Below are 15790 nucleotides of genomic sequence, written 5' to 3' on the forward strand. Positions count from 1 at the left end.
CAATGGCCTATGTTGAACTCTGAGTAATGTAAGAATCATAGAATCATAGAATCATAGAATAGTAGAGTTGGAAGAGACCACATGGGCCATCCAGTCCAACCCCCTGCTAAGAAGCAGGAAATCGCATTCAAAGCACCCCCGACAGATGGCCATCCAGCCTCTGCTTAAAAGCCTCCAAAGAAGGAGCCTCCACCACAGCCCCAGGGAGAGAGTTCCACTGCCGAACAGCCCTCACAGTGAGGAAGTTCTTCCTGATGTTCAGGTGGAATCTCCTTTCCTGTAGTTTGAAGCCATTGTTCCGTGTCCTAGTCTGCAGGGCAGCAGAAAACAAGCTTGCTCCCTCCTCCCTATGACTTCCCTTCACGTATTTGTACATGGCTATCATGTCTCCTCTCAGCCTTCTCTTCTGCAGGCTAAACATGCCCAGCTCTTTAAGCCGCTCCTCATAGGGCTTGTTCTCCAGACCCTTAATCATTTTAGTCGCCCTCCTCTGGACGCTTTCCAGCTTGTCAACATCTCCCTTCAACTGTGGTGCCCAAAATTGGACACAGTATTCCAGGTGTGGTCTGACCAAGGCAGAATAGAGGGGGAGCATAACTTCCCTGGATCTAGACGCTATACCCCTATTGATGCAGGCCAGAATCCCATTGGCTTTTTTAGCAGCCGCATCACATTGTTGGCTCATGTTTAACTTGTTGTCCACAAGGACTCCAAGGTCTTTTTCGCACACACTGCTGTCAAGCCAGGCGTCCCCCATTCTGTATCTTTGATTTCCATTTTTTCTGCCGAAGTGAAGTATCTTGCATTTGTCCCTGTTGAACTTCATTTTGTTAGTTTTGGCCCATCTCTCTAGTCTGTCAAGATCGTTTTGAATTCTGCTCCTGTCTTCTGGAGTGTTAGCTATCCCTCCGAGTTTGGTGTCATCTGCAGACTTGATGATCGTGCCTTCTAACCCTTCGTCTAAGTCGTTAATAAAGATGTTGAACAGAACCGGGCCCAGGACGGAGCCCTGCGGCACTCCACTTGTCACTTCTTTCCATGATGAAGACGACGCATTGGTGAGCACCCTTTGGGTTCGTTCGCTTAGCCAATTACAGATCCACCTAACCGTAGTTTTCTCTAGCCCACATTTTACTAGTTTGTTTGCCAGAAGGTCGTGGGGGACTTTGTCGAAGGCCTTACTGAAATCCAGGTACGCTACATCCGCAGCATTCCCTGTATCGACCCAACTCGTAACTCTATCGAAAAAAGAGATCAGATTAGTCTGGCATGACTTGTTTTTGGTAAATCCGTGTTGACTATTAGCAATGACCGCATTTGTTTCTAAGTGTTCGCAGACCACTTCCTTAATGATCTTTTCCAGAATTTTGCCTAGTATTGATGTGAGGCTGACCGGACGGTAATTGTTTGGGTCGTTCTTTTTTCCCTTCTTGAAGATAGGGACCACATTCGCCCTCCTCCAATCTGCTGGGACTTCTCCCGTTCTCCAAGAACTCTCGAAGATAATTGCCAGTGGTTCTGAAATAACTTCCGCTAGTTCCTTCAGTACTCTTGGATGTAGCTGATCTGGCCCTGGGGACTTGAATTCGTTTAGAGTGGCCAGGTGTTCCTGGACAACTTGTTTCCCTATTTGGGGTTGGATTTCCCCCAATCCTTCGTCCATTCCATGTTGCTGAGGTTGAAGATGGCTTTCTTTTTGTGAGAAGACCGAGGCAAAGAAGGCATTAAGTAGTTCTGCCTTTTCCCTGTCCCCTGTCGCCATCACCCCATCTTCTCCTTGCAATGGCCCTATCGCCTCCTTTTTCTTCCTTTTTCTACCAACGTAAGCAAAAAAGCCTTTTTTGTTGTTTTTTATGTCCCTGGGAAGCCTGAGCTCATTTTGCGCTTTAGCCTTGCGAACCTTTTCCCTACAGGTGTTGGCTATACGTTTGAATTCTTCTTTGGTGATTTCTCCCCTTTTCCACTTCTTGTGCATGTCACTTTTGAGCTTTAGCTCAGTTAGAAGTTCTTTGGACATCCATTCTGGCTTCTTTGCACTTGTCTTATTTTTCTTCTTTGTTGGCACAGTTTGCATTTGCGCCTTGAGTATTTCACTTTTGAAAAACTCCCATCCATCCTTAACTCCCTTGTTTTTTAATATCGGCGTCCATGGAATGCCGCTCAGTAATTCCTTCATTTTTTGGAAGTCAGCTCTCTTAAAGTCCAGAATGCGTGTTTGACTTGTCTTAGTTTCAGCATTCCTTTGTATTGCAAACTGCAGGAGCACATGGTCACTTGCCCCTAAGGATCCAACCACTTCAACTGTATTGATCAGGTCTTCCACATTTGTTAAGATTAGATCAAGAGTTGCTGATCCCCTTGTTGCCTCATCTACCTTCTGGACCATAAAATTATCTGCAAGGCAAGTGAGGAATTTGTTGGACTTTGTACTCTTGGCTGAGTTTGTTTTCCAGCAGATATCGGGATAATTGAAATCGCCCATGACTACTATATCTCTTCTTTGTGCCTGTTTGGTCAGCTGTTGACAGAAGGCTTCATCAAGTCCTTCATCCTGACTCGGAGGTCTGTAGTAGACACCCACGACAAGATCTTTTTGAGTCCCGGTTCCCTTGATTCTTATCCAGATGCTTTCAAGCTGGTTTCCCGGATTACAGTCTTGCATTTCTTCTGCAACGTAACTGTTTTTGACATATAAAGCTACTCCCCCTCCTCTCCCCTTTGTTCTATTTCTGTGAAAGAGGTTATAGCCCTCAATGGTTAAATTCCAGTGATGGGAGTCATCCCACCAGGTTTCAGTGATGCCTATGACATCGTATGTGTGGTGCTGTGCTAGGAGTTGGAGTTCGTCTTGCTTATTTCCCATGCTCTGAGCATTAGTGTAAAGACATGTAAGCCCCTGTGACCTCCCCTCGAACTGTTTATTTGGGATTATTGTGCTCTCTGTACTTGGTCCTTGCTGTGTTTGTGCAGCCCTCCGTTTAGCCTTTCGGCGGTTCCCTGTGGTCGTGGGTAATATAGTGTTCGTCAGGCTGTTGTTCCCCTCCCCCAGTGGATCTAGTTTAAAGTGCGCCTGATGAGGTTTGTGAGTCTGTGTGCAAAAATATGTTTTCCTACTTGTGTGAGATGCACCCCATCGCTTGCCAGTAGTCCATCCTCTTGGAAGAGTAGACCATGGTCAAGGAAGCCAAAATGCTCCTCTTGACACCATTTTCTGAGCCAGTTATTGACCTGTACTATTTTTCCGGCCCTTGTAGAGCCGTGTCCTACAACGGGGAGGAGGGATGAAAAGATCACATGTACATTATACAGTTTTAGCTTTGTTCCCAGAGCTCGAAAATCATTTGTGATCTTTTGAAAAGTATGCCTAGCGGTGTCATTGGTACCTACATGAATCAACATAAGGTGGGGAGGGTGATGGGGCTTTAGGAGCCTGCTGAGCCTCTGAGTGATATGGTGTATTTTTGCCCCCGGGAGGCAGCATGTTTCTCGAGCCATCCCATCCGGTCTGGAAATGATGGCTTCTGTTCCTCTAAGGAGGGAGTCACCTACTACCAAGACCTGTTTCCTTTGAGGATTGACAGGGTCCCTTTTGTGCAAGACAGTGTGTATGTCCCCTGAAGTGTGTTCCTGTTGAAGTGAATCATGTAGGTGTAAAGTGTTGTCCTCCTCCTCAACATCCCCAGTGCATTCATCAATGACAATCCATTGAGATACATCCGAGAGCCCATTACTCTCCCAAGGATGTTCCTGTTGCTCCTGGTCTACGATTGGGGATGGAGCATTTGCATGATTACGTAAGTGTGAATGTGGTGATGCACTGTCCCCGTCAGGGCTATCTTCTGCACATTGATCCAGGGTGGTCCACTGAGTGGTATCTAAGAAACTGTGGTCCTCCACAAGATGTGTTTCCTGATTGTATGTTAATGATGTAAGAATTTCAAATCTGTTGTGTAAATGCAGCTGAGCAGAGGAGTTCTGCGGAGGCTGCCTGGTCCTGCATCTCCTTCTATGGGTGACCTCCTTCCATGCCTGAGGGTTGTCTACCTTTGAGTTGATCTCCCCATAAGGTTCCTGATCATGGTCTTGGTGGTGTTGGTGTGATGCAGGCTGCAGATCTACAGCAGCGTGTTGTGCAGTGTCCAAGAAGAGCTCGAGTGCCTGAATGTCCTTAAGGGTCTTAATACGGTGCTCGAGCTGTTGGATCCTCTGCTCCATCAGAGTCATCTGTTTGCATTTGGAGCAGATGTAGTTGTCTAGTTTTTGTGTGAAAAAGCAGAACATGCCACAGCTGGTGCATGTGATGGGAATGTTTTGCTTTTGTTGCATCTCTTGGTGAGCGTGGTGGCCAAGTGGGATCTTTGTACAGTTAAGTAATATGCACGCACTTTATGTGCAGACTGCAACAAACCACCTCTTTGTGTATTTGTTTATGTTGATTTGTTTCCTGTATGTACTGCAAGGATAGTTAGAATAATGTAAAAAGTTAACAAACCCTGGCAGGGGGCAACTATAATGCCTGCTGTAACTATAGCATCTCAACTTACCACATGGCTTTTAAAAATATTTAACTTCAGAAGGATACCAATTCATCCAAAATGCTGTTTTCATCCAAGCACCTCAGAGCTGGGAGAACCTTGCTTCAGAACCTTACCCCAAAAGAATAATTGAAAACTAGTAGTTATCTAGTGTACAGTACTTGGTTAGGGAGAGGCTTTTTTTAGTATCTGCCTTACCGGTGTTTCTGGGACTCTGCTTGTTGTGGTGAAGCATTCACTACTCCCGTTACCCACTCAAGCAATTCCCCTCTAGCTCTTTTTATAAGTCAAGAAGGGCAAGGGTCCAGGAACCATGTGATGGCTCTCACCTCTCCAAAGATCCTGCCTACATCCTCTGGCTGCACAAATGGAAATGTACCCATTAACCTGAGACAAGCATAATTACATCCACAGGACATGTAACAACTACAGCATCCAAGTTGGAGCAGATCTAAGCAATTTTATCTGCAAAGTGTCATGCAAACTCACAGTGGGCTGCCAAGTATCTACAGGATACTTCTATGGGGCAGAATCCAAAATGACTCATAGAACTTGAGACAGTTTCACTGGACAACAATATGCAGATGAAATAGTAGCAGAGGAGTAGTGGGCTCTAGCCACTTGTTTGACTGCATTTGCTCTGCATTTGCTTTCATCAACACTGTATTGTACTTATCTCTTTTCCATGCATTTATCATCACAGAATCATAAAATAATAGAGGTGGAAGAGACTACATGGGCCATCCAGTCCAACCCTCTGCCATGAAAGAAAAGCACAATCAAAGCGCCCCTGATGGCCATCCAGCCTCTGTTTAAAAGCCTCCAAAGAAGGAATTTCCACCACATTGAGGCAGAGAGTTCCATGGTTGAACAGCTCTTCTGGTCAGGAAGTTCTTCCTAATGTTCAGGTGGAATCTCCTTTCCTGTAATTTGAACCTATTGCTCCAAGTCAGGGCAGCAGGGTGCTTAGGAGCAATTGTGTTCACCACCATGGGCACTTCTCTCTTCCAGAGATCAGTTCAGGTTTTGACAGACTCACTTGCCAAGGGGACAGAGAACTCCTCATGCACCATTAGGAATCCATTTTGATTCAAAAGTTTCCTGAGGCACACCAGAAGGCTTATGGATCGCTTCCTGGTCTGCACCACTATAGAGGCTCCTAGTCCTAGTAAGTCTGCACCTGTCAAGTAGTGATTTGTCTGAGACAATGGGACCATAGAAATTTCCTTCTCACTAAGATCACCATCATCCCACCTATCATAGAAAACCAGGCCCAGAATGTGTCCTGTATAGTGGGTGGCCCCAGATATTATTTGGAGCATATCCATGATTATAGTCGTGAGCTACTTTCAATAGGGTGATCTCATGAGGATGTTGAAGTCTCTGCACACAAAAAGCCAGGAAGACTTCAGCACCACTTCTGAGACCAACTCACCAGCTGCAGAAGGGAAACTGTTGAGTAGTGGGACTGCTAGACTCCGAACTTCAGATATAAACACTCAAAGACTTTTGGAACATTTTTGTCATACTTTTTGTTTGTTTGTTTGTTTGTAGGGGAAATACAAATATACAACTTTGGGTGGTCTATAATGCTCGATCCACAGACATGAGAGTTAGCATGATTTTAGTGTCATAACTAATATATTATGATAGCCCTGAACTATAGCAGATGCTGACAGCAGTAGTCCCTTAATAATGGTCCTATTATACTGTGTAATTTGTAAAACCCAATGTTTTAATCATTTCCCTCTGTATTAAACATGTATAAGAATTTTATTGGATTCATCAGCTTAGTAAGTGATTTCTAAATAATTGCTTTTAATTTTCTCTTATTAATTCAGGACTTCGGTCTTATTGTGTGTAGCAGAACTTTATCTTATATTTTGCACATAAATGCTGACTTGTGAAAGTCATGTTTTTAAAAAAAATCTTGCTAACACTATAATAAATATAGTGTGTGGGAAGAAATGAATGGGAAATTGCTGTGGCTGCTGGAATTGCATATTTTAATGGTCAAATCTGGAGGCCACTCAAGTATGCTGCAAGAGCAAATATAAGACACTGTTGTACTTGCTGAAAAAAGGCCATCTGATGTGTCCTGAAAAATACAACCCTGTTATAGTCCCTTCTGCATAGAAAGGAGTAAAGAGTAAGATCAGAAGAACAGCTTTCTGAAGGACTGCAGCTCAGAGGAAGGCAAATGCAAACCATGCTGACCATGCCTGTAGCCAGAAAAGAAATTTGGGGGTGGGTGGGGATTTGAAACAATTTTTTTAGTGAATCATGAAGAGTAGGTCCATATTACAAAATAATTTAACTCATTTTATATTTTTATATAGATGTAATTAAATCAAATTTCTATTTTAGTTACAAAGTTTCAAGGCTAAAAAAAATCTGAATATGACTCTTAATTGGTAATTTAGTGGTTACACATGAATACTACAACACCTGTTGGAAACATTTGAAAACTGTGTCAGTATTGACAGAAATCAGACTCCTATCCATAAACTTCGGTGGACACTCAAGAATGCAAGTCCAGTCAGTTTTTGCCCCATTGTGCTTCTTATGTATGTTTTCAAATGTTTAAGAGTTGAAAATGACTTTTCATTTGTAGCTGTTGACACTGGCAATGTTGAAGAAATTTCTTCACATTTGGAAAAAAAATAATCTATGACAGACAAGGTATGTTTCCAGTGCATTTGATGGTTTTTCTGCAGGTGTAATCTTTTTCCATTTTCTATACTACAGGTCGAAGTCTTCCATCAGTGTGTCAGTATCTTAAAGGCATTTATTGTATGGTTCTGTGCACTTGTACAAATTGGATTTTAAATGGCCACAATTAATAGGGAGGAACACTTGCAGTTCCTGAACTACTTCCCTGTGCCCTGTAAAACTTTCTTGGAACTGCAGAAAAAGTCCAGAAATTAGATGTAAACATTTAGCATATAATATTTCATTGATGTTGGTGAAGTTGCATGTTGCTTTTACATGTCTGCCTTGAACAGATATGAAGAATCCCAACTTCTCTACCCATAGACTCCACCACCACTGATCTTGTTGTGTCAAAGATCTCCTGAAATTCTTTCACAGATTTTGTGTGCATCTCCCTGCCTTTTTAAAAGAGACTACTGACATGTTGCAGACTACCGAAAATATCCATACTAATCTTTACAACGTTTTGCTAAGCTGAAGGGTTGATGACAGAAGCTTTCTTAGGATGTATAGGGTTACTACAAATTCAGTAATCAGAACAGCTAAAACAGCTTGGGAAGAAGTCTCACTGTTGTAAAGAGGACTCACTTTTAGTTCTCATCACCTCACTGTACAGTTCAACAAAATATAAACTGCAACATGTCACTCAACCCAACGGGTTTTACAAAGTGGCAACAGGTTGTTAGCTCTTGATTCAGGGAAACAGTATTTTTCTTCAACAGTTCCAGTCTGATAGATGATGCTTTGAAGAAATTGCACCTAGATGATATTGTTCCCTGGCAATTTCTGACAGGCAGGATGCTGCAAGTCTTTGCTAAAGCTAGATTTAGTGAGTGAGCACTGCACTGAATGTAGACAGCCATTGGATACTTCTGCAATATAATTGCTTGTGCACCACTAATAAGACCACTCATATTAGCAGCTCCATCATAACCCTGTCCACACAAGTATTGCAAGTTCAGCCCATTTTTCCAGTGTTTTCAAAATAATGTCTGCAAGTTATCCTCCACCTGTCGTATCACTTATCTTCACAAAGCCTATAGAGTCTTCTCTTATTCCTGCAACATCAGCCTCAACATCAATGTACTTTACTGAGCTTGATAACTGTTCTGAGGTACTCCCATCCAAAGTGTAATCTGCCAAAACAGAGAAACACTGTGATGCATTGCATCTTTCAACATTCTTTTTACTATCTTGTCAACACAAATGTCTCTTAGTTCATTCTGTATTTGAGGACTAGAATACTGGACATTCATAGCTGCAATCTTGAGGTAACTTTTCAGGTCAGCGTCTCCTGATCTGGCTCCTCTTAAAGCCAGTTCTTGTTGGACATAAATGGCAATAATTTCCAAATTGACAAAAGTTTCTTTGTTTTCTTCTGCTTTGTTCTTATTTCCTTTATCATGATGACGAGTTATATCAAGACATTTTCCACTGTGAATTAGCAAGATGTTTTCAGCCAAATACAAATTGTTTTGATGGTACTCTGTTTTTTGGTGTTCATTGAAAGCTTGTATTGCATGATTCTATGGCACAAGGATTTAGCAATGAATACACCAAGCTTTTGTTGACCACCCCCAACTTCTCCAAACACCACACAGGAAAATCTGTTGAACCACCTGGGTTGAAAACTTAGATGCCTCTTCTTATCCACAGGAAATATATATCCTGGTTATGGCATCTGTGGGTGTTTCACTAATTGAGCTTTTACTTGGCAATCAGAAACAGTCTTTGTTCATATAAAGTCCAAAGTCTACCAATGACACATCTTCTTGTCTTTGCTCCTGCTTCATGGTTTCTTTGCCAGGGCTTGGATTATATGAACCAATAACTGATATATCACTTTCCACAGTTTCCTCAGTTTTCACCTGCAATCCAAGTGTGCATGTTCTGGGGTCTTCATTAGTACCAGCTGCTGAAATGGTTCTCAACCTGCTGCCTTCTTTGTCTTCAATATTTGACTTTTTCTTTTTGCCATGAACTCAAAAAGTTCAGTTGCTTTGACAGATGTTTAGCCATCTTCTAGTGTCAGGTGAATGAGAAGAAACACTAATAGCAACTAACAGGGCTTTAAGTCTCAGAACAGCAACTCAAGCTAGCAGACAATTTTACACTATTTGGAATGACCCACAGCTACTTTTATACCTCAATGGGAGGAGCAAGAAGGCAGATGTAAGAAAGAGCTCTGAAAGGAGGAAGAGCAAGTGAGTAGTGACGTGACTACTTTCAGGAGTTTCTTTTAATAATATTCCAAAAACGATTAAAGATAATTACATGGGGGTAAAAAAAATGAAACTACATAATAAAATCTATAATTGTGTTCAAATTTCATAAGAAATATTGATTAGAATCAAAGACAGAGCATTTTGAAAGATCTCTTATACATATATTTTCACTTTAAATTGGAATATCTAAAAAGCAAGATCTATGACCCACACATATTATTTACATTTTTAGAAACTACATAGAAATACCTTTCATTTACCTAGTAATTTAATACCTAGTAATTTAAAAAAGACTTGATTGTTTGGAGAGATTAAAGTATAAACTTTTAAAGCAAGTACAAATTATCATAAATGTTATATACAGTATCTGGAAATTTACACTTTAAGTTTTTCTTATGGAATTTAACCTAGGGAGTCTGGTTTTGATGTCACTTTTGGTGGATTATGTCGTCTTCACTTCAAAAATGTTGATTAAACATCAAAACTTGGTCGCTTCCACTATGTCGGCTATTGCAATGTAAATTGGTGGAAAGGTGGATAATGATGGGGTGAATAATCTGTTACCAGGTGAGAGTATAGCGGAATCAGTAGCGTCCAATTAACACCATGTGCAAAAGACTCAGTCCAGGCAGAGGAATTGAAATGAACAAAGGAAACTTTACTCTTGCTTGTTGAGTTAAAATCAAACAAACAGTTCTGCAATCTTACAATGTCCATGTAGTTGCATAAGATCAATAACCAATCAATCAGCTTTCAATAGCAGACTAGGACACGGAACAATGGCTTCAAACTACAGGAAAGGAGATTCCACTTGAACATCAGGAAGAACTTCCTCACTGTGAGAGCTGTTCGACAGTGGAACTCTCTCCCCGGGGCCGTGGTGGACGCTCCTTCCTTGGAGGCTTTTAAGCAGAGGCTGGATGGCCATCTGTCGGGGGTGCTTTGAATGCGATTTCCTGCTTCTTAGCAGGGGGTTGGACTAGATGGCCCATGTGGTCTCTTCCAATTCTACTATTCTATGATTCTATGATTCTATGAATATATACAGCATAGCACATTCATAACAGCTACTTGACCGTAGCTAGAGAGAGACTGTCTTTTTCTGTGCTCTCCCTCCAAGCTCAAATTCCAACTGACATTCTCAGCCACCTGCCATCAAACAGATACATTGTTTTAGGCGTGGCTTTGCCTCTGCAAAAAGGCTGAGCTCTTTTGCAGAGTTCCCTTTGCAAACCAACTTTGCAAGGATTTCTTTGCAAGGATTTCTTTACACACACACATAGCAATTTGGCGCAATATAATCAAAATTTGGTTGCGATAGTGCTTGCAGTACTGAAATAACTCTAATTTCTTCTTTTCATAGACTTCGGGGGTGGGCGGGTTGTTAACCAGTTAAAATTCATGACTAAATCCAGTTTTTTAACATGAAAAATCGGGGCAGCTGTACCCTTGGCTACGTGCTTGTCGCTAATGAATTTAAAACCAGGGAAGGGCATATTTGCATTTGGTTTTTTTTTAGAGATGGTAAAACAATGAACAGGACCTGCTAGAAAGGCAAGACAGAGGTAACATTTCTCTTTCCAAAAGCTGCCTAACATGAAAATTAATCAGTTCTGACAACCAACTCAATCAAGCTTATTCAGGAAGTCTCTGCATATATACAACATGGGTAATAACTGGAAAGGCACTGAATGCAGCAGCAAATATTCTGTATATGAAAATAGCATTTGAAAAGAACTAAACAATTTCTGAGTTATCTTCTTGCATATTGACTTATAGTTATTTGCAGCTACTGGGTTCCTACCTCTTCTAACACAACTTTCTCCTCCTCCTTCTACTTTTGGAAGTTTCAATGAAATCCATTATGAGAAATCTAATCCTGCTGGACTACTGTCAAAAGTGAAAAGCAGGCGTTCCATGCATGGTTCTTGAAAATATTTTGGAACTGTCACAGATGCTTTTAAGAATCACATTTATAACATATGGCAGACTACACACAGGGTAAGAAACAGACACTTACTACTTGTGGTGAGGTTACTTTCCCCCGTCTGTGGAAGAGGATCTGCATCCTGGATGACTTGTAATACCCCTACTGTCCGGACAGGGGGATCCAATGTTACAGAGCTCTCATTCACAGTTATGTCACTAGCTCCTGTAATTTGATTTGTTGGTGGCCCTCCTATAGAAGCTTCAAAGTCTGGAGGGATATCATCCACACAATCTGCATTTGGCTAAAGGAGAAAATTTTTTGAAGAAAGCAACTAATTTTTAGAAGATTCTTACTCTCATTTTTACACCATATTTCATGTATAATATATAAAACAGCAGTTCCTCTAAAATAGCAATTGACACTGACCCTCATAGCTCTCTTCATCTTGAATGGAGACACACCAGTTATGTTCCCCCATCTTTGTTTTTGTGTGATCATGACTCACTTGAGAAGTTGTCAGACTGCAACTTCCAACATTCCTCACTACTGGATGTGCTGGCTGGGGTTTCCGATATTTGAAATTTAAATATGGAAGAAACTGTGATTTCCATTTCTTATCTAGGGTTAACACTAAACATCCATTGCATAATACCATGATAAATGGATTTTATCTGTGATTTTAACTTGCTGCCAGAGGCATCCAAGATAGTGACTCCCTATGAAATCTCAACACAAAATTTACAGAATATTCTGCTAACCTAGCAGTTTGAAAACATGCAAATGTGAGTAGATCAATAGGTACTGCTCTGGCAGGAAGGTAATGGTGCTCCATGCAGTCATGCCAGCCACATGACCTTGGAGGTGTCTATGGATAATGCCAGCTCTTCGGCTTAAAAAAAGAGATGAGCACCAACCCCAGAGTCAGACACGATTAGACTTAATGTCAGGGGAAAACCTTTACTTATCTTTACAAAAGTACAATCAGATTTGCAGTGTTAATCTTATTTATACACTGATAGTAGTTTCCTCTACTCCACCTAAGTGTAGCAAGGCAGATTGTATGACAATACAATTCTCTCCTTCCTTGTACTTTAGCATTGCCACTTGAGTTGGTCACATCACGCTATTTAATAGAAAGCCAGGATTGGATGTAAAACCATATATGTATATGTGTGTGTGTATTAGAAAAAATACACTTTACTTCATTTTAAAGAAAATCAAATTATGTTTTCATGACATACTAAACCTTCCAAGGCAAAAAATTGCTTACCGGAATCCCTAGTGCTTTTAAGATGTTCATTTTACACATGGGGCAGGTACGATGGTCTAGTAGCCATGGATCTACGCAAGATTTATGAAAGAGGTGCCTGTCAAGGTGAAATAACCACATTTAGTTCAAATCTCTCTCTCTTTTTAAGCTCTGTTCTATTTCCCCAAGTTTCAGATGAGATACTCTATTCTGGAAAAGGTCAGAATGATCACGTAGGGAATATACAGTTGAAGATGTTTCTGCGCAACAAATACTTTGCAAAATAAAAAAAACTCCTAAGAAATGAAGGTCCAGAATGAAAAACGGAAGTGTTTGTTGTTTAATGAAATGTATCTTGTGGAGTTGTTTGTTTCAAATGTAATGTTATAGGAACAACTCTTCAGATAACAATTTCAGAAGATGAAATAAAATGGAAGCTACTTTCTATGACAAAAACAAGGTATTTACTACTGCTAGTATATTTCTTGTCCTTGCTACTGTGTGAAAAGTAACATGGATTTCTCTTCCAATGCGAATTGCACTCAAACTATCCCACAGTTATCTTTGCCTTTTTGCATGCTGGTACAACTGGAAGTGTAGATGGAGAGTGTAATTTCAGTGGTGGTATCTAAACTTGAGTGTGATTTCCAAGGTAAGTTTGTCAAGCTAACCATTTCTTTATGTGATAACATTTTTATGATCGAGTTTGGCTTTGCTACTACTTTTGTTCTGATTCACTATGTTTTCAATTTAGTTGTAATTTATATTTTTATTGAGTGTGGTCCTATGAAAGTTAAATAGGATACAAATGCCCAAGTAAAAAACGAATACACAAACAAAAATTCCTTTTGCAGCTGTTCATAAATTGCTGTACTGTACCAAGAAAATGAAAGAAATCAGCCTTTTAAAGAGAACACCCACAGACCCACAATCTGATTCTGAGCAGGAACACATATGTTATGCAATGTGTGAAATCACTAGAAAGTGTTCCTCTCTACTTAAAAGATCATATCTTTTCTGTTCAAGCATTACAACAGAACCCAGTTGCAGACCACAATACAGAAAAACAATCTTTCACAGTCAGTGGTTGTTTGGAATTCTTACACTTTACAGCCTTATTTGGCTATTGCAATGATCCTTGGCTTCAAAAAGACTACTCATGCTGAGTTACTTCAACTCAACAGCTGTCAAGATCATATCTTTGTGCACTTTCAAAAATTGAATGAAATTAGATCAGAAGGGAAAGTCTTGGCTCACTGCAGCGTGCAAAAGCTTTGCTCTGATTTAGTCATGTGGTTGGTTTGTATCAGAGTACTTCACATAATATTTCTGCAACCTTAAGTGTAAAATGTCCACTTTCTGCACGTTCAATTTTTTTAAAAAAGTTCTTGTTTGTGGGCATTAAGATAATATTTTCTATTCACTTCGAAACTGGGCTAGGGAGCTTCAAAGACAAGGGTAATTTTCCCATGACTTGTGACAATTTTGTGGCTGTTTGGGTCATCTGAGATGATTTCTAGCTGGAAAAATATGTAAATGTGGGCTCTGGGGACCACAAAAACTCCCCTCACCCCTATCTTTTATCTTAGGGCTGATTTACATGGGCAACAAAATCCGGGGCTGGTCCCAAGTTTTGCTGCATGGGACCATCGCTGAACTCCGCCTTGGCATTCACACAAATCTGCTACTGAACCACATCAATAGCGGGAGCAGAGACCTCACTGTCCAGAAAGGCAATCCCTTTCCCTTCACTGGGTCACACTAGTGCCTTTGCTTACATTGGCAAGGGCAACCATCAATGGAGCTCCAAGGCTGCTAATCAATCAATCAATCAATCAATCAATCAATCAATCAATCAATCATATAAGCGCTGTATATGAAAGCTGTGAAAGCATTATCTCCAGATGACTGTGGCTGTGCTCACTATATATTAGGGAAGGAAAACTGGGGAGAAGCATATGGTCTTGAATCATATTTTGTACCGTTTGGGTTTCCCCACCACTATTTTCTTTGTTTTAAACAAGTAAAACTCTAGTTGACCCTCCTCTGATGTAGGTCATTGAGCCTGTCACATGCTGAGAAATGACCAATTACCCTTTATATATTAGATATTCATTTGTTTCCAATATTAGAACGCTGTATCTATATCTATATGGGCAGATATGGTTACATCGTAATGGTTGCAAAAGTATACATTATACGGGCTAGATCCGAAAGTCCTCTTCCTTTTAGATGAAGACTCTTTGCGATGCAGAAAAAAAGCCTTTAGATAAAATCTATAATCTTACATAGGGTTATCTGAGAAACTAAACGTTTTGATTAATGGCATGACTTACTACTGATTATAATTACCAACTGATAATTGTCACGACCCAGGCTACAGAGCACCAATAACCATACGCAGAGGCCAGATTCTATCTAATATCTTTATTAAGGAAATATATAAAGTTAGTAAAAGCAAATGTAAAAGTTAGTCCAGAAGCAGACCTTTCAGGAAAGGTCAAAATTAGTCCAAAGAAACAATGTCCAATATGAAATATTAAGGTCCAAAGTTGTAATCCAATAACCGAAACACTCACTTTGCCAGGCAAAGTGAGGGGAGATGACAAGGTCCTTTAGTCCATGAACTTGAGCAAGGCTAGGAAATAACTTGATACTTGAAACAAGGCTTGAATCGTGGAACAAGGTAACGAGGAACAAGAACAAGGTCCGTGGAATAACTTGGTAAAATCCGTGAAACAAGGCAAGGTTTAGTCCTGGGAAACAAGGCAAGGTCCGTAGGTAAACAAAGGCTGGGAAACAGGAGCGAAGGCTGGAAACAAGGCAAGGCTTGAGCAGGAATCGGAGGCTTGAATCGGAGCGAGCTGTCCAGACACCACTCGCTCCGGAGGCTGACGAATTGACTCCGCGAAGTTACTACGCGGGTAAAACACCTATATAGAGTCTAACTTTCCCGCCGAAGCAGTTCTCTGGGAACCAGAAACGAAAGCTAAACTCTGAGACCAGATGTTTGACTCCTTAAAGATTCTCACGAAAAGCAGACTTAATTGGGTACATTCTTAGCTGCTATTCTCGCACTCCTGCGCGAAGCTGCTTCCAAACCCCTCTGTTGTTTACAAAACTCATGGCGAGAGAACAC

General features: G+C 40.8%; 1 protein-coding gene across 2 annotated transcripts in view; it reads right to left on the reverse strand.

Annotated features, from left to right (window-relative positions):
- Positions 1–15790, reverse strand: part of rnf150 (ring finger protein 150) — a 139533-nt gene that overhangs the window by 28343 nt on the left and 95400 nt on the right. For both annotated transcript variants that reach the window (XM_062980897.1, XM_003221668.4), the window contains 2 exons: positions 12673–12769; positions 11493–11703 (listed from right to left, as the gene is read on the reverse strand). In XM_062980897.1, the coding sequence (XP_062836967.1) occupies positions 11493–11703; positions 12673–12769 (308 nt within the window). The remainder of the gene's footprint in view (positions 1–11492; positions 11704–12672; positions 12770–15790) is intronic.

This window comes from Anolis carolinensis, chromosome 5 (assembly GCF_035594765.1).
Source record: "Anolis carolinensis isolate JA03-04 chromosome 5, rAnoCar3.1.pri, whole genome shotgun sequence".
NCBI classification, from domain to species: Eukaryota; Metazoa; Chordata; class Lepidosauria; order Squamata; family Dactyloidae; genus Anolis; species Anolis carolinensis.